Source organism: Physeter macrocephalus, chromosome 18 (genome assembly GCF_002837175.3).
Source record: "Physeter macrocephalus isolate SW-GA chromosome 18, ASM283717v5, whole genome shotgun sequence".
NCBI lineage: Eukaryota > Metazoa > Chordata > Mammalia > Artiodactyla > Physeteridae > Physeter > Physeter macrocephalus.
In genome coordinates, this window is record NC_041231.1 from 41,643,748 (window position 1) to 41,662,270 (window position 18,523).

At 43.8% G+C, this 18,523-nt stretch overlaps 1 protein-coding gene across 1 annotated transcript in view; it reads left to right on the plus strand.

The window, feature by feature from the left end:
- The window catches only part of DOCK3 (dedicator of cytokinesis 3), a 463,183-nt gene that overhangs the window by 351,142 nt on the left and 93,518 nt on the right, over positions 1-18,523 (plus strand). The window contains exon 15 of the mRNA XM_028479808.2: positions 11,639-11,764. Coding sequence (XP_028335609.1) covers positions 11,639-11,764 — 126 coding nt within the window. The remainder of the gene's footprint in view (positions 1-11,638; positions 11,765-18,523) is intronic.

Below are 18,523 nucleotides of genomic sequence, written 5' to 3' on the forward strand. Positions count from 1 at the left end.
AGTGTTCCATGAGCACTTGAGAAGAATGTGTATTCTGTTGTTTTTGGATGGAATGTCCTATAAATATCAATTAAGTCCATCTTGTGTAATGTATCATTTAAAGCTTGTGTTTCCTTATTTATTTTCATTTTGGATGATCTGTCCATTGGTGAAAGTGGGGTGTTAAAGTCCCCTACTATGATTGTGTTACTGTCGATTTCCCCTTTTATGGCTGTTAGTATTTGCCTTATGTATTGAGGTGCTCCTATGTTGGGTGCATAAATATTTACAATTGTTATATCTTCTTCATGGATCGATCCCTTGATCATTATATAGTGTCCTTCTTTGTCTCTTGTTATAGTTTTTACTTTAAAGTCTATTTTGTCTGATATGAGAATTGCTACTCCAGCTTTCTTCTGATTTCCATTTGCATGGAATATCTTTTTCCATCCCCTCACTTTCAGTCTGTATGTGTCCCTAGGTCTGAAGTGGGTCTCTTGTAGACAGCATATATATGGGTCTTGTTTTTGTATCCATTCAGCCAGTCTGTGTCTTTTGGTGGGAGCATTTAATCCATTTACATTTAAGGTAATTATCGATATGTATGGTCCTATTACCATTTACTGAATTGTTTTGGGTTGTTCTTGTAGGTCTTTTCCTTGTCTTGTGTTTCTTGCCTAGAGAAGTTCCTTTAGCATTTGTTGTAAAGCTGGTTTGGTGGTGCTGAACTCTCTCAGCTTTTGCTTGTCTGTAAAGGTTTTAATTTCTCCATCAAATCTGAATGAGATCCTTGCTGGGTAGAGTAATCTTGGGTGTAGGTTTTTCTCCTTCATCACTTTAAGTATGTCGTGCCACTCCCTTCTGGCTTGCGGAGTTTCTGCTGAAAGATCAGATGTTAGTTAACCTTATGGGGATTCCCTTGTGTGTTATTTGTTGTTTTTCCCTTGCTGCTTTTTATATGTTTTCTTTGTATTTAATTTTTGATAGTTTGATTAATATGTGTCTTGGGTCTTTTCATTTTGCTTACTGTGTTTGGGGTCTCCTTTTTGCAGGCTGCAGGTTCGTAGTTCCCGTTGTTTTTGGTGACTTTCCCCAGGGGCTAAGGTTGGTTCAGTGGGTTGAGTAGGTTTCCTGGTTGGGGGGACTAGTACCTATGTTCTGGTGGATGAGGTTGAATCTTGTCTTTCTGGTGGGCAGGTCCATGTCTGGTGGTGTGTTTTGGGATGTTGGTAGCCTTATTATGATTTTAGGCAGCCTCTCTGCTAATGGATGGGGCTGTGGTCCTGTCTTGCTAGTTGTTGGGCATAGGGTGTCCAGCACTGTAGCTTGCTGGTCGTTGAGTGGAGCTGGGTGTTGGTGTTGAGATGGACATCTCTGGGAGATATTCACCATTTGATATTACGTAGAGCTGGGAGATCTCTTGTGGACCAGTGTCCTGAAGTTGGTTCTCCCACCTCAGAGACACAGCCCTGATGCCTGGTTGGAGCACCAAGAGCCTTTAATCCACACGGCTCAGAATAAAAGGGAGAAAAAAATAGAAAGGTAAGAAAGGAAAGGAAGGAAGGAAGGAAGAAAGGAAGAAAGGACGGAAGAAAGAAAGAAGATAAAATAAAGTAGGATAAAATAAAGTTATTAAAATAAATAATAATTATTAAGAAGAAAAATTTTAAGAAGTAAAAAAAAAAAAAAAAAGGGACGGTCAGAACCCTAGGACAAATGGTGAAAGCAAAGCTATACAGACAAAATCTCACACAGAAGCACACACATACACACTCACAAAAAGAGAAGCCTCTGCGCATAGGTCGCCCGAGGGCGTCTGCTCTTCGCTCAGACAGGACGGGGTTAAAGGAGCAGCTGCTTAGGGGGCTCTGGCTCACTCAGGCGGGGGGGGGAGGGGGGGGGGAGGGAGGGGTACGGATGTGGGGCGAGCCTGCGGCGGCAGAGGCCAGCATGACGTTGCACCAGCCTGAGGCGCACCGTGCATTCTCCCGGGGAAGCTGTCCCTGGATCCCGGGACCCTGGCAGTAGCTGGCTGCACTGGCTCCCGGGAGGGGAGGTTTGGAGAGTGACCTCTGCTCGCACACAGGCTTCTTGGTGGCTGCAGGAGCAGCCTTAGCATCTCATGCCCGTCTCTGTTGTCCGCGCTGTTAGCCGCGGCTCGCATCCATTTCTGGAGCTCCTTTAAGCGGCGCGCTTAATCCCCTATCCTCGCGCACCAGGTAACAAAGGGGCAAGAAAAAGTCTCTTGCCCCTTCGGCAGCTCCAGACTTCTCCCGGACTCCCTTCCAGCTAGCCGTGGTGCACTAACCCCTTCAGGCTGTGTTCACGCAGCCAACCCCAGTCCTCTCCCGGCATCCGACCGAAGTCCAAGCCTCAGCTCCCAGCCCCCCGCCCGTCCCGGCTGGTGAGCAGATAAGCCTCATGGGCTGGTGAGTGCCGGTCGGCACCGATCCTCCGTGCGGGAATCTCTCCGCTTTGCCCTCCGAACCCTGTTACTGTGCTCTCCTCCGTGGCTCTGAAGCTTCCCCCTCTGCCACCCCCAGTCTCCGCCCGGGAAGGGGCTTCTAGTGTGTGGAAACCTTTCCTCTTTCAAGCTCCCTCCCACTGGTGCAGGTCCCGTCCCTATTCTTTTGTCTCTGTTTATTCTTTTTTCTTTTGCCCTACCCAGGTACGTGGGGAGTTTCTTGTCTTTTGGAAGGTCTGAGGTCTTCTGCCAGCGTTCAGTGGGTGTCCTATAGGAGCAGTTCCACGTGTAGATGTATTTCTGATGTATCTGTGGGGAGGAAGGTGATCTCCGCATCTTACTCTTCCACCATCTTCTCTCTGTCTCTCGTACCGTTTTTTTTTAGATTCCACATATAAGTGATATCATATGATATTTTTGTCTTTCTCTGTCTGACTTACTTCACTTAGTATGATAATCTCTAGGTCCATCCATGTTGCTGCAAAGGGCATTATTTCATTCTTTTTTATGGCTGAGTAGTATTCCATTGTATGTATGTACCACATTTTCTTCATCCATCCCTCTGTCGATGGATATTTAGGTTGCTTCCGCGTCTTGGCTGTTGTAAACAGTACTGCAATGAACATTAGAGTGCACCTATCCTTTTGGATTATGGTTTTCTCCAGATATATGCCCAGGAGTGGGATTGCTGGACCATATGGTAGTTCTATTTTTAGTTTTTTAAGGAACCTCCATACTGTTCTCCACAATGGCTGTACCAGTTTACATTCCCACCAGCAATATAGGAGGGCTCCGTTTGCTCCACACTATCTCTAGTATTTATTTGTAGACTTTTTGATGATGGCCATTCTGACCAGTGTGAAGTGATACCTCATTGTAGTTTTGATTTGCATTTCTCTGATAATTAATGATGTTGAGCATCTTTTCATGTGTGCTTTTTGGCCATTTCTTCTGACCAAAATACATTTTCTGCTCTTTCCGTGGTGGATTCCTTATGCTTTGATAGGTAACTTGAGTTCCAGTTTGAATCCAGAGTGAACAAAAGTGTTGCCAGGTTTGTCACATTGTGAAGTCTGTTTTTCCTGAACAAAGATTACACACCCAGCCCCCCAAAAACACACACATAAATGTCACTTTTTCTATTCCTGTTCAGTGTTAGCATCACCAAGAAAGCCTGACGCTAATGAGAATCAATGATTAGTCTGCCAGTATCAGTCATTCTGGAACTAAAATAGAAGATCTTTATTTCAAAGCAGCTTTAATCTTAGCTCAACTTCTCCTTTTCTTTTTCCCTCATTTTAAAACTCTGTTTAATTTCTATCTAAATCTTGGTACAGTTGTACATATTAACATTAATTCTAAACTGAATATTGCTTGATTAAATTAGAAGCACTATTTAAAAGCCTATAAGTTCTGAATAGACGTTTTTCCAAAGAAGAGGTACAGATGGCCAGCAGGCACATGAAAAGATGTTCAACATCATTAATCATCAGAGGCAAGCAAATTAAAACCACAATGATATATCACCTCAAACCTGTCAGAATGGCTATCATCCAAAAGGACACAAATAACAGATGTTAGTGAGGCTGTGGAGAAGAGGGAACCCTCACATACCATTGGTGGGAATGTAAATTGGTGCAGCGACTGTGGAAAACAGTATGGAGGATTCTCAAAAAACTGAAACTAGAACTACCATGTGACCCAACAATTCCACTCCTGGGTATATATCCGAAAAAAAAACCAAAACGCTATTTCGAAAAGGTGTATGCACCCCAGTGTTCATAGAAGCATTATTTACAGTTGCCAAGATATGGAAGCAACCTAAGTGTCCATCAAAAGATGAACGGATAGGGCTTCCCTGGTGGCACAGTGGTTGAGAGCCCACCTGCCGATGCCTGGGATGCGGGTTCGTGCTCCAATCCGGGAAGATCCCACATGCCGCGGAGCAGCTGGGCCTGTGAGCCATGGCCGCTGAGCCTGCGCGTCCGGAACCTGTGCTCCACAAAGGGAGAGGCCACAACAGTGAGAGGCCTGTGTACCACAAAAAAAAAAAAAAAAAAAAGATTTGTGCAGTGTATGGAGAAGGTGCTGTGACTGATCGAACGTGTCAAAGGTGATTTGTGAATTTTCATGCTGGAGATTTCTCGCTGGATGTTGCTTCATGGTCAGGTAGACCAGGTGAAGTTGATAGCGATCAAATCAAGACATTAATTGAGAACAGTCAACGTTATACCATGTGGGAGATAGCCGAATACTCAAAATATCCAAATAAAGCGTTGAAAATCATTTGCACCAGCTTGGTTATGTTAATCTCTTTGATGTTTGGGTTCCACATAAGTTAAGCAAAAAAAACCTTCTTGACCATATTTCCGCATGCAGTTCTCTACTTAAACATAATGAAAACATTCTGTTTTTAAAACAAATTGTGACGGGTGATGAAAAGTGGATACTGTACAATAATGTGGAATGGAAAAGATCGTGGGGCAAGCAAAATGAACCACCACCAACCACACCAAAGGCCGGTCTTCATCCAAAGAAGGTGATGTTGTGTACATGGTGAGATTGGAAGGGAGTCCTCTATTATGAGCTGCTTCTGGAAAACCAAACAATTAATTCCAACAAGTACTGCTCCCAGTTAGACCAACTGAAGGCAGCACTCGACAAAAAGCATCTGGAATTAGTCAACAGAAAATGCATAATCTTCCATCAGGATAACGCAGGACCGTGTGTTTCTTTGATGACCAGGCAAAAACTGTTACAGCTTGGCTGGGAAGTTCTGATTTATCCGCCGTATTCACCAGACATTGCACCTTCGGATTCCCATTTATTTCAGTCTTTACAAAATTCTCTTAATGGAAAAAAATTTCAATTCCCTGGAAGACTGTAAAAGGCACCTGGAACAGTTCTTTGCTCAAAAAGATAAAAAATTTTGGGAAGCTGGAATTATGAAATTGCATGAAAAATGGCAGAAGGTAGTAGAACAAAACGGTGAATATATTGTTCAATAAAGTTCTTGGTGAAAATGAAAAATGCATGTTTGGGACTTCCCTGGTGGTCCAGTGGCTAGGTCTCCATGCTCTTAATTGGGTGGGTGGGGGGAGGGTTCGAGCCCTGGTCAGGGAACCGGATCCCGCATGGCGCAACTGGGAGTTCGCATGACGCAACTGAAGATCCCGCATGCCAAAACTGGAAGACCCCCCCACCCACAACTAAAAAATCCCGCATGCCTCAACGAAGATCACATGCGCCGCAACTAAGACCCGGTGCAGGCAAATAAATAAATAAATAATTTTATTTATTTATTTTTTTAAAAGGAAAGAAAAGTGTGTCTTTTATTTTTACTTAAAAACCGAAGGAACTTTTTAGCCAACCCAATACTGCTAAATTGTTTCATATAACCTCTTTTATATAGCCTTCTTTGTTTTAACTTCCATAGACCTGTTGTAAATAAAAAGTTGCCCTTAAATGACAGTGTAAAGCCACTTCAGGGCATGGCAGTTCCCAAAGTTGTTGAAAAGAACCTTTTTTTTTCTTTATCAGGGTCAACATATATTGAACTAGGAGGGTCCTCAGAGCAGCTCCAAATCAGAGGCTTCAAAGTTTGAGACTTCTCTAAAACTCTGTAGCATGGGGTTCCTCAGGGCCTTTTCCACTGTTTTTAAGTGCCTGTTTCCCCTTATAGATGCCTGGATGCCAAGGAGCTACACGCAGTGTGCTGGAAGGGGAAGGGAGTTCATATTCCTCACGTAAAACTAGGCTAAAGCAAGAGACAAATCTTGTTTTTAAAATACAGAGAAGTTACTACAATTTGGAAAACTGTTCACACCAATATTTATAGTGTTCTTTGCTTTATTTCCATATTTTATTTATAAAGAACTACCCTTGGCTACAAGTTCTTGGCATATGATGTGATTAAAACATGGAGGGCTTCCTTGGTGGCGCAGTGGTTGAGAGTCTGCCTGCCGATGCAGGGGACACAGGTTCGTGCCCCGGTCCGGGAAGATCCCACATGCCGCGGAGCGGCTGGGCCCGTGAGCCATGGCCGCTGAGCCTGTGCATCCGGAGCCTGTGCTCCGCAACGGGAGAGGCCACAACAGTGAGAGGCCCGCATACCGCAAAAAACAAACAAACAAACAAACAAACATGGAGAGGGGCTTTCCTGGTAAACAGTGGTTAAGAACCCGCCTGCCAATGCAGGGGACATGGGTTCAATTCCTGGTCCGGGAAGATCCCACATGCCGCGGAACAACTAAGCCCATGCGCCACAACTACTGAGCCTGCGCTCTAGAGCCTGCAAACCATAACTGCTGAGCCTGAGTGCCACAACTACTGAGGCCCGCACGCCTAGCGCCCGTGCACCTCAACGAAGAGTAGCCCCCGCTCGCCACAACTAGAGGAAGCTCATGCGCAGCAACAAAGACCCAACGCAGCCAAAAATAAATAAATAAAATAAATAAATTTTTTAAATAAATAAATAATTAATTTAAAAAGGTTTTTTTTAAAAAAAAAAAACAACCAAAGAGCAGTTTCCACCACCACTTCACCAGGTTAAAATGCTGAATTTTGTCTCACTTCCCAGAGTGAGCAAGAAACCATGCCATCTTCAGTGTCCGTGATTTTTGTCCAGAACTCACAGACACTGGCCACTTAAACAGTGTTAGAAAAGCACCCCATCCTCTGTGCTAGGGGCAGCATAGACTTCAGAGAGCCTCAGTTAGGATGGCCGTAGTGAGAGGAGGTCTTCATACACTTGTGGGAAATCCAGGAGGAGAAATAGGCTGCTTTTCTTTGAAGTGTGTGTCTGACTGCTTCTTGGCAAGGCTTAACTTGGAAGCTGGTTGAGATCTTGGAAATCACGTGTTTCAACTCCCTCATTAAATAAATGAAGAAACTGAAGCTCAGTGAAATGATTTAGTGGTTTAACCAGGGAGCCCAGGTTTCCATACTGCAGGCCACTGGCCTTTCCACTCTATTGTCAAAGCTTCTGAGCATGGGTTTTCCACTGCTGGACTCCAGGGTCTTCGTGTCAGAGAATTTCATAATTGCTCAAAGAATATTTCAGGTCTTTATCAGTCTCCTTAATTAAAGATACTTCTTTATAAAAAGTTAATTTACTGTAAACTCTCACCCATCTTTGTTAAACATCATGAATAGTTCATTGCCTTGGCAGTCTGTTTCAGAAGTCATTAGTGCTTTCCTGTCAAGTCAAATCATACAAAAATGCAGAAGGAGTTGCTATATTGGTTTTTTCTTTTTAAGATTTTTTTCGATGTGGACCATTTTAAAGTCTATTGAATTTGTTACAATATTGCTTCTGTTTTATGTTTTGGTTTTTTGTCCATGAGGCATGTGGGATCTTAGCTCCCCAACCAGGGATTGAACTTGCAGCCCCTGCATTGGAAGGTGGAGTCTTAACCACTGGACCGCCTGGGAAGTCCTGCTATATTGGTTTTGAGTGCTGAGAGTAAATGTGTCATCCAGCAGTAAATCTCTTAGGTGTAGCTTTAATATATGTGGCTCTTCATTTTTGTTATTGACCTCTTAGATATGTAGCCACAAACCCAACTTTTAGCAAATAAAACAGTTGATGCCTTGGTTTTCTATGTATTTTATTTATTTATTTATTTTTATAAATTTATTTATTTTTGGCTGAGTTGGGTCTTCATTGCTGCACGTGGGCTTTCTCTAGTTGCATTGAGCGGGGGCTACTCTTCGTTGTGGTGCGTGGGCTTCTCATTGTGGTGGCTTCTCTTGTTGCAGAACACGGGCTCTAGGCTTGCGGGCTTCAGTAGTGTGGCACACGGGCTTCATTAGTCGTGGTTCATGGGCTCTAGAGTGCAGGCTCAGTAGTTGTGGTGCACGGGCTTAGTTGCTCCATGGGATGTGGGATCTTACCGGACCAGGAATCGAACCTGTGTCCCCTGCATTGGCAGGTGGATTCTTAACCACTGCGTCACCAGGGAAGTCCTCTATGTATTTTTATTTTATTTTTTATTTCTTAACATCTTTTCTATGTATTTTTAAATGGCTATTAAGTACAGCTTTATTTACAAATCTTGGGCTAAGATTAATTTGCATTATTAATCCTCATCCAGCTCTTCCACAAGGGATGCGGATGGCGAGGGGCCAGGGCCAGATTGCTGGCCCTCCAGTATTCCAAATAGGTGTCAGTTGTGTCCAGTAACTTTTTTATGGGGACAGTGTTTAACTTGAGGTTCAAAGGCAGTTTTCTTGTGTCAGGGATCAGATTAACAGAGAACTTGTATAGATGTATTTACTGTCAAGTTCTTTGGCTTGAGAGCCAGATGATTGGTAGGTAGAATACCAAGAATTGCTAAAGGACTGGTTGTGTACTGGGTAGGTGAGTGATCATTTTTCTGAGTTATTCACGGAGGCTCTTCGGTCCTAAGGACCATGCCTTACCATTATTTGGCATGTGCCTCAATCAATCAGGGTTTCAGAACCAGAAAAGTGATCCACAAGTTCTGGGATTCCAGCCCCTACGAAAGGGGATGGAGTTTTCCTCTATTTTCTTATTTCTTACTTGAAGTATTACTGATTTACAATTTATATTAGTTTCACGTGCGCTATGAATCGCTATTTTCATAGCAATTCAACATTTTTATAGATGATACTCCATTTAAAGTTATTACAAAATAATGGCTGTATTTCCTTGTACTGCACACTATATGCTTATTGCTTATATATTTTACACATAGTAGTTCGTATCTCTTAATCTGAGTGATGGAATTTTTGTAGCCTCCATTGGTGGTTTCTTTCATTCTTCATGTGCCTTTTCACTTGCTCTCTTGCATAAACTGAAGCCCTCTTAATTGTCATGTTTGGAAGAGGAGAGCAGCTACTCAGGATCTTTTTTTTTTTTTTTTTTTTTTTGTGGTACGCGGGCCTCTCACTGTTGTTGCCTCTCCCGTTGCGGAGCACAGGCTCCGGACGCGCAGGCTCAGCGGCCATGGCTCACGGGCCTAGCCGCTCCGCGGCATGTGGGATCTTCCCGGACCGGGGCACGAACCCGTGTACCCTGCATCGGCAGGCGGATTGTCAACCACTGCGCCACCAGGGAAGCCCTCAGGATCTTTTTGAGTAGCTTGAAAGGTAGATGTGATTCTCCCAGCACCTTCAGTCTACACCCTCACAGGTTGCACTTTGCATATTTAGGCCAATTTGATAGCTCAAAAAATGAGGAGATGAAAGGCAGTCAGTGGGTGTTGGAATAAATCCTTGCCAATGCAGAATGGTAAGAGTGCACTCACTGATTTTTTTTCCCTTTCCCCTCCATCCACTATCTCAAATTCTGGAAACTGTTTCATTCTTAGCTATCTGCTCCAGGCTAGGCCATCTCCTAAGTCAGTGGATTTTTGTTCACCCAGAGGATGAGATGTAATGATAGCTGTGTAAAGATACTGCAGATAAATGAGCTGAGGTTGTGGGGGAGGGTGAGTACCTCCCCAACTGCTGTCTTCTGTAGAAATCAAAGGCCTTCAGCCTTTCAGGGTCATAAACTAATTGTAACTGAGTCCATCAAGTAATTAGGCGATAAAAAATTACTTTATGGTGGCCGAATCTCAAACACTGATTATCTAACCAGAACGCCAACTGGAATATCATATGCCTGCTTTTCAGGGCACTGTGATCCTGGTGTTAATGACACCTGCGACTTTATATGTGTAATCCCAGGGTTTCTTGAGGGAGATGCGCTTAGCTGAAGCAATGAGATCATCTTGAGGTTCTGCCTGGGCAGCAGTAGAACTGTATTTCCTCCACTGACCCAGCAATGAGAGTACATATTCCTAGTTCCTAGAATACTTTGACCTGCTAGATATAGTATCTGTGACTCTCCTATCTGACTTCTCTTTCTCCGCTTCTCTATCTCCTCTCCCTTCTCCATTCCCAGACTGTTCTTATTCTACTTCTCCACTTGTTACTGTTACTGTCTCCATTCTAACCACCACTCTTCTGATTGTCCTGATTATCATAACATCTTCCCTCATTTCGAGATTTTCATCTTCTGCTCAACTCCCAAGTTTCCAGATTGACGAGGGTGCTTCCTGCTGACCCATAGATCAGCACCTAAACTCATCCTCCTACCAGCTACTCTCATTCACAGAGTCTCAGAGGCGCTCCAAACTCCATCTAGGCTTGACTTCACAGACTTCTAGCCAGTGGCTGCAGTGAGGATCCTTGAGGGCAGGGGAGGAGAGTGATTTCCAGGAGACTGTTTCTTTGTGCCGAACTCCTAAGGTACAAGTAATGAGCAAAAGCCAGATCACTTTAGGGGGCATTGCGCATTCTCCCAAGTTCTGAATAAAGCCCCTGGGATCATCTGGAGGATCTGAAACTCTTACAGTCTGAAGCAAGGCTCAGTTAGCCCCACAAAATATTCCTTCTTTTCTTTGCAGTGCATTGGTTCCCTGCAGGGAGAATGTGATGTCTGCTCTGCTGCCCTCTGTACAAGCCATTGCAAGGTTGAACCAGAAAATTGCATCCCGCACTTTGGCATAAAACACAGCATCTCTTAACTTAGTCGTTTCCAACTAGTGGGACACCCTCACACAAGGTCTTCTTTGGTTACACTTGTTTCTAGTCTGCCATTGTTTCTATAGACTTCTCTGGGTTCCTAAACGTACAGTTTATGTGAATCAACCCTCTCATTCAATATTCACTAAGACCCAGTCAGGCCCTGGGCTGGATGCTGGGGAACAAAGAGGAAGGCAACTTAATCTCCCAGATCTCAGTTTGTATTTTTTTTTTTTTTTTGCGATACGCGGGCCTCTCACTGTTGCGGCCTCTCCCGTTGCGGAGCACAGGCTCCGGACGTGCAGGCTCAGCGGCCATGGCCCACGGGCCCAGCTGCTCCGCGGCATGTGGGATCCTCCCAGACCGGGGCACGAACCCGTGTGCCCTGCATCGGCAGGCGGACTCCCAACCACTGCGCCACCAGGGAAGCCCTCTCAGTTTGTATTTAATAGAAGAGTTCTCTGGATTTTTGAGATTATCTTGACTTAGATTCTTTTAGCTTTCTAGCATGTTTCTTCAGAATAATGTATACTTTCTGCATCAAAACTTTTCTCAAGAAAAATGCTGTATTTTGCACATTTTTGCCTGAAAAAATGTGACTCTGTGTTTTCTAGGGTAGAAGTGTGATACTGAGTAAAAAAAATGCTTTTGTTTTTGCAGGTCTTATCATTTCTCTGCAGCTTCTTCGTGGAGACATGGAACAGATTAGGAGAGAAAATCCTATGATATTTAATAGGGGATTGGCAATTACAAGAAAATTGGGATTTCCTGATGTCATCATGCCAGGTAGGCAGAACTTCTTGGGGCTGGGGTGGGAGAAGGGTTAGGAGGATTGAGTCCAGTGCTCCCCTTGTGAGCAGGTGGTGAACTATGCTGTGGAGGAGCCCTGCAGCCATTAAAAGTCTCTACAGCCAAAGTCAGGTTGCTGACTGCAGTCTGCAGCCAGTGGCTCCTTTGACTCTTGTTAGCATTTGTTCTTTTCCAGAAGCCCCCACATATGTTCACCAGTGTAGCACAGCAATCCAGCAGATGAGTTTTTTGTCTCCTATGGAGACCGGATGGTAGGAATCAATACAGAACTTCTCATGGGGATGGCTTTTTATACTCTTCTCTTCAATTACATTTCCTAGAAGAGAATCCCCTCATAGGAACATCCTCTTTAAGGAAAATAGTGCCTGTAGTGTCAATGAATCCCAGTTCAGTTCATGTAGAAATAGCAGATATATTTGTATCTGAAAAATGAATCATAATGAAAATACCATAATATATCAGAAAAATGGGTCAGGCAAATAGTATAAGTTAGGCACTGTGAATAGTACTATCTGGCTAGTTTCTCAGAAATTGTCTAACTCCTTTCATCTAATTCCTGATGGAGAGCCAGGGCAGAAAGTGGGAATGCATTGACTCTCAAGTGTGGTTCCAGCAGGTCAATCTCAAGTTCATGCTTCCTGGTCAGGGGGATGCAGGCCAAGCTAGAGAAGTGGATCCAAACAGGCCATCAGAACCAAGGGGGCTGTAGGGAGTGACGGAAGGGTAGAGGCATGGCTCCGATGGATGGCAGGTGGTCTGATAACCAGAGAAGTTGGGAACAAGGAGAGGGAAAGCAGAACAAGCAAATTGCTCTTTGTCTGGATGAATTATGGGAGGAGTAGCCCTACCTTTTCCAATAAGTTTTTTTTTTTTAGTGATGTGATTTTATTTTATTTTATTTTTTTAACGTCTTTATTGGAGTATAATTGCTTTACAATGGTGTGTTAGTTTCTGCTTTATAACAAAGTGAATCAGCTATACATATACATATATCCCCATATCTCCTCCCTCTTGCATCTCCCTCTCACCCTCCCTGAGTTTTAATATTCTGCTAAAAGTTTATTTGCCTTTGTTTAAAAGAGCCAAGCCAGGCTAGACTAAACTGATTGTGACCACTCTAAATATTCCCTATTTGGAGTTCTTCATGGTGCTGTAAAATCCTCTTCTTGGAAATATTTGCCAGCACATACGCAGAGGAAAGTATGGCCTGAGTATAGAGAAGGCCTGTGTGTTGGATTCCAGCTGCCCTCCAACTTCCCACATTATGCCCAGACTTGTTTTCTGTTGCCTTTGTTCTCTCTCCATAAACACTCTGAATGCAGAGCAAGCTGCTGTGACAGTCTTCGTCTCCTGCTCATGCACACAGGAGGGTCTTTTGTATGGGAGTCCTAGGCCATTTAATCACTTCCTGATCAATTCCTAATCAAATCTTTAAACACTTAGAGACTTCATGCTTATGAAAGGCCCCCATCTGACTATTGTAGAGGTGATGTCCTCCACAGGATGTTTCTCCCATCCTGTCCCAACACGTTCCTCAGCCCTCTATGGCCCTGGTAATCAGGAAAAGAAGAGCCCAAGCGTAGTCCCTGGCTTCTTGGCAACATGTCACTGAAGAAATAATTAGTGGTTACCAAAATTGTTCTGGTGATCTTATTTTAATTAGGTATCCGGTTTCATGATGTAGAGTCATATATTCTAAAAGATGTACTTAAAGTTCTTTCTTTTAAGAACTTGTTTGTCTAAGTTTTAGATATTTCCTTCCTCTTAGCCTTTACACAGTCACAGAATCAAAACAAAGTGAGCAGAGACTAGAAAGGAGCAAGCTTCAGTCAAAAATTTTTAAGCAAACTTTAATTTCAGGAGTTGCAGTATCCAAACCTCATCTATGGAAAGAGATCTTTTTGTGGAGCACTCTGCATCTCTTTGTATCATTGGCACATAGGTTTATAAAGGATTTCTGAGAATGTTAGACATGACCATGGAAATAAGCAGTATCAGTATCATTGGTGAAGCAAGCTGAGTATAAGGGGAGTTTCCCTCCTTTGAGCAGCTAAGGGATCATCGTATGATTTGCCCTATAAGGCAGAGACGCTGGCAATCCTGGGATGTCCAAACTGGGGCTGTGAGTGTGCTCTTCGCTGGGTTGTCTGCCCTTGAAGTACTGAGTGCTGGAGCTGAAAGTAAGGATTGATTCACAGGCAGGAAGCAGTCCTTTATGCATCTGTCCTCTCCTTTACCTTTCTTCCCCCTGAGGAAAGACTTTTTTGCATAGATGGCCACTGTCAGGACTGTGCACTAACAACTGACAGCCCCCTTAATGCACCCCAAGATATCATCAGTGTAGGTTTGCCATCCTTGGGCAAGGGGATAGGGCTAGCCCTTCAGGTCCTGCTGGAGCAGCAGGAAAAGTGTGCAGCAGTGTCTTAAATTGTGGTCAGCCTGTCTTGGGAAACCATGTCTGTGGCAAGAAGTCCCTAAGTGAGGGCACCCCTCCACCTGAAGCTGGTCCACTCATCACCTGTGGAAGTATTGTACCTGGGCTGCAGCAGCCCTCAGCCCTCACGGTCCTGGTGTGACTGAGTTACAAGAAGTTACGACTTCTTGATGCATGGTCATATGGGAAATGAACAAGGAAATAAATTATGTTAGTAACTGTGAGCATTTCAACACTTAAGTCTGAGAAATTAGAGTAAATGGGAAAATTAGAATTATTCATATACTGTGATTCTTATTTTGAAACTACCAGCATTTGGCAGAAACCACCAGATACTAATTTGGAGAGGTCCTTTTTGTCAGATGGCCCAGATAGGTCCTTGTCAAAGCATATTGATAGAGCTTATAGCTCTGAGTTTCAGCATTTAGACAAGTTATAACCACACCAGTATCTAACATACCATTTCAAAAAAGGTCTTTCTGATGGTCTCCTATTGCTTTCCATAAGTGTGTACACATACATCATGTGACTGGTGTGAACAGGAGATGTCCTACTCTTTGCCACAGCTGAGGCCCTGACTACACAGCCATCCACCTGTGCTCATGACCCATGGTGGTGAGCAGGAGGCAAGTCTGCCATTGCTGGTGTTCTGGGAGGTCACAGAGAAGGCACATCAACCCAGGAAATGTCATCCAAGATTATAGAAGAATAAACGGATGCGGGAATTTAAACCTTACTTTGAAACTGAGCACTTAACAGACTTTTGTTGGTTTGTCACCATATTTCTATGGGTATTTCCTCCTTCCCTCCAAACTCATTTTAGTTGCGTATGAAAGCTAACAACTCTATAGCACACTTTTACTCCTTTCTTAGATTTTTTTCAAAAAACTGGAGAGGAAATATTGGAGCAGGGCAGGTGTTTCAGGTGAATGAGGTGAATGTTGAAGTTAACATTGTTTTCTGTGACTCTTCAGAATTAGCCAAAATAAAACTTTAAAGAAAACTGTCTGCCAAAAGACTGTAAACTGAAAGGAATGATTTAAAACCACTTGCTCAAGAATGGTCTGTACCCTTCTCCAGACCACATCTAAGCCAGCAGAGGTGTGCCACCAGCTTCTGTGTAGTTCTCTAACTGTTAGCTTTCCCAGAGAGTCTGTTCCCTGGAGTCAGTGGGAATACAGAGCTCTGTCATGCCTCTGTGGGAAATAAATATTTTAACTTGTTTTATAAATCTTGAATTTTTAAGGTTATCATTTACTGTGGGCGTTATGGGCCAAGTTTCATGTTAGTTAAATGAGCTTCTCTCTTGTCAAAAGAAATCTGCCCTTTGATTTAGTATGTTCTAGCTGATGGCCAAGTTTTTCCTAAAGCAGTAGTTCTCTAACTTTAGTATGTATCAGAATCACCTGCAGTGCTTGGAAAAATACAGATTGCTAAGCCTAACCCAAGAGTTTCTGAGACAGTAGGATTGGGGTGGGACCTGAGAATTTGTATCCCTCACAGGCTCTCAAGTGGCGGTGAAGCTGCTGGTTTCAGACCCCCTTTGAGAACTATGCCCTAGAGAGTACTCTGCTTTAGGGATGCTTTGCCCTTCCCTGAGTCAGACCTGGCACAAGCTCCTCTCTGGGTTGCCCTGACCTTGCCTTTTAGAAGGCAGCTATGCTGGCATGGCAGCCCTCTAGGGGGCCCCCTGACTCTTGCCCTTGTGCTCAAAAATACACTCTGTCCTTTGCTTTGACCCCTGATAAAAAGTGCATGCTTCATCACCAACCGGCAAGTGATGTTTTTTTTCTCTTTTCCTGTTTGTCTTAATTGTTCTTGTTTCTCTCTGTGCTGTCCCCTCATTCTTGCCCCCTTTCTTTCTGGTGCAGAGATGAAGATAGTTGGGTGTAAGTTCCTGCTTTTGTGTGTCCTGTCTGCTTTTGCCCGCTTTGTTTCCATCTTCATTTGTTTCACCGAATGTTATGTTGCAATACTGGGGTGGGGTGTTATTTACATTATTAATCCTTCATCAGCCTCACCTTTTGGGATAACTGACAAGACATTAGAGAAGCTACCAGCCCAGCCTAGAGACTGTGTATTACTTAGGGTGTTCATTAAGATCAGAGAAAACTAAGGATATGTTGGAATGTTTAGAAAACCTTAAAAAGCCCTAGGTGAATAGATACAGGAAAGGATTTTTATGAGACGGATCAGCTACTCCCATTGAAAAGAAAATGAGTAGTGCTTATCCCAAGCTACAAAGAATCAGAAAGGCAGAAAGCTGCTCTTTTCAGCTCTGCTGGACACATCTCATGACCTTTGAAAGAGACACACATTTTAAAGAAAAGCTCTTCGCAGCAGAGTGATGAAAGTATTTACCACAAGTAGATTCATAGGACTGTGGTCAGTCTGAGTGTCAAATGAAGCTTTGGCAGTATCTCTAAGGGAGGGTTTAGGAATGATCACATCTGGTCCCACAACAGGTTGGAAGATCATCACATCCCTGATGCAAGAAAGGAATAATCGTATACAGTGATGTCACACTATGCCCATTCCTGTCATCCTGTAGAGCAGAGAACATCACTGACTTTGTAGCAAAAGAAACCAGAAGTGTTGACAATGAAGACATGGTTAGAAAAATAAGGAACCTGTATTTCCTGGATACTAAAGAAATCCTCCCGAGGGTCTTTTTTTAGTCTCTTCCTCAGAATAAGAATTACTACAACATAAAGCATTGGTCATGTGTCTGAAAGTGTCCATATTAAATGGTAGTTAACATCTCCACATCTCCATGAATGCTGTCAGGAGACTCCTATTCTGCCAGGAGACAGAATTGGCACCATCCCAAGCAGGCTGCTGTGTCTGCTGGGAGAAAGTTCTAGTTTTACATGGTCTTAAGGGAAAGAAAGCACTATCCACAGAAGCTCTTCCTAATCCTATCTAGATTTAGACAAGGTCTAAATAATGTATTTAATACTGTTATCCTTGAACCTAGAGCCTCCACACATGTGGTATGAGTAATTTATACAGAAGGAACATGAATATAATAAAGAATCCAAGCAAGTCTTAGTGCCCAGGGACTTCGCTGGTGGCACAGTGGTTTAGAATCGCCTGCTAGTGCAGGGGACACGGGTTCGAGCCCTGGTCCGGGAAGATCCCACATGCCACGGAGCAGCTGAGCCCGTGCACCACAGCTACTAAGCCTGCACTCTAGAGCCTGCGAACCACAACTACTGAAGCCCGCAAGCTGCAACTACTGAAGCCCATGCTCCACAACAAGAGAAGCCACCGCGATGAGAAACCTACACACTGCAATGAAGAGTAGTCCCCACTCACCACAACTAGAGAAAGCCCATGCGCAGCAACGAAGACCCAACGTAGCCATGTTTATTTATTTATTTATTTATTAATAAAAGACGTAGTGCCCAAACCTGTGTAGGCTGTCCTGGACCATTTCTCCTGGCATAGACTTCTACACAGGCTGGAACTATGTGGCCCCAAAACTTCAAGTAAGGCTGGAGTGTCTGGCAAGACATTATCTTGCTGACAGATGCTCTGGTGCCTGAGCTGGACCTTCAAGATTCTGAAACCTCTACGGAGACTGCTTTCAGAAGAGACCTGCAAACACGTTGTGAGCTGTTTCTCCAAAGTCATGCTGGGATTCAGGTCTTTGGATGATCAGACCTGGCCACTGAAGCATGCACTTTTCTCTCTGCTGGATGTAGCTCTGTCACAGTGCTCCCCAGCCCTCTGAGATTACTGGTAGCTGAAAAGCACTGTTTCCTTCTAAGACCTGTCACTCTCTAAGGACCCCAGAATGTTTCATGCCAATCCCTGACACAATAAGATGGCCTCAAGTTCATTACCTTGCTCCTTCCCAGCAGCTGTTTATTGTAGACTTCTAGGAATCTGGATTTTTGATGTGTAGTTGCAGCGTAGTGATGCTGCTCTTGACACTTGAACACTCCAATTCAGGTATCAGCAAACTATAGCCCGTAGGCCAAATCTAGCAGCCTGTTTTTGTACTACCTACCAGCTAAGAATGTTTTTATACATTTTAAAAGGGTTGTGAAAACAAAGAACATGTGACAGAGACCTATGTGACCTACAGAGCCTAAGATACTTACTATCTGACCTCTTAGAGAAAAAGTTTGCCAACCTCTGCCTACTCTTTTTTTTTTTTTTTTTTTTTTTTTTGCGGTACGCGGGCCTCTCACTGTTGTGGCCTCTCCTGTTGCGGAGCACAGGCTCCGGACGCGCAGGCTCAGTGGCCATGGCTCACGGGCCCAGCCACTCTGCAGCATGTGGGATCTTCCCGG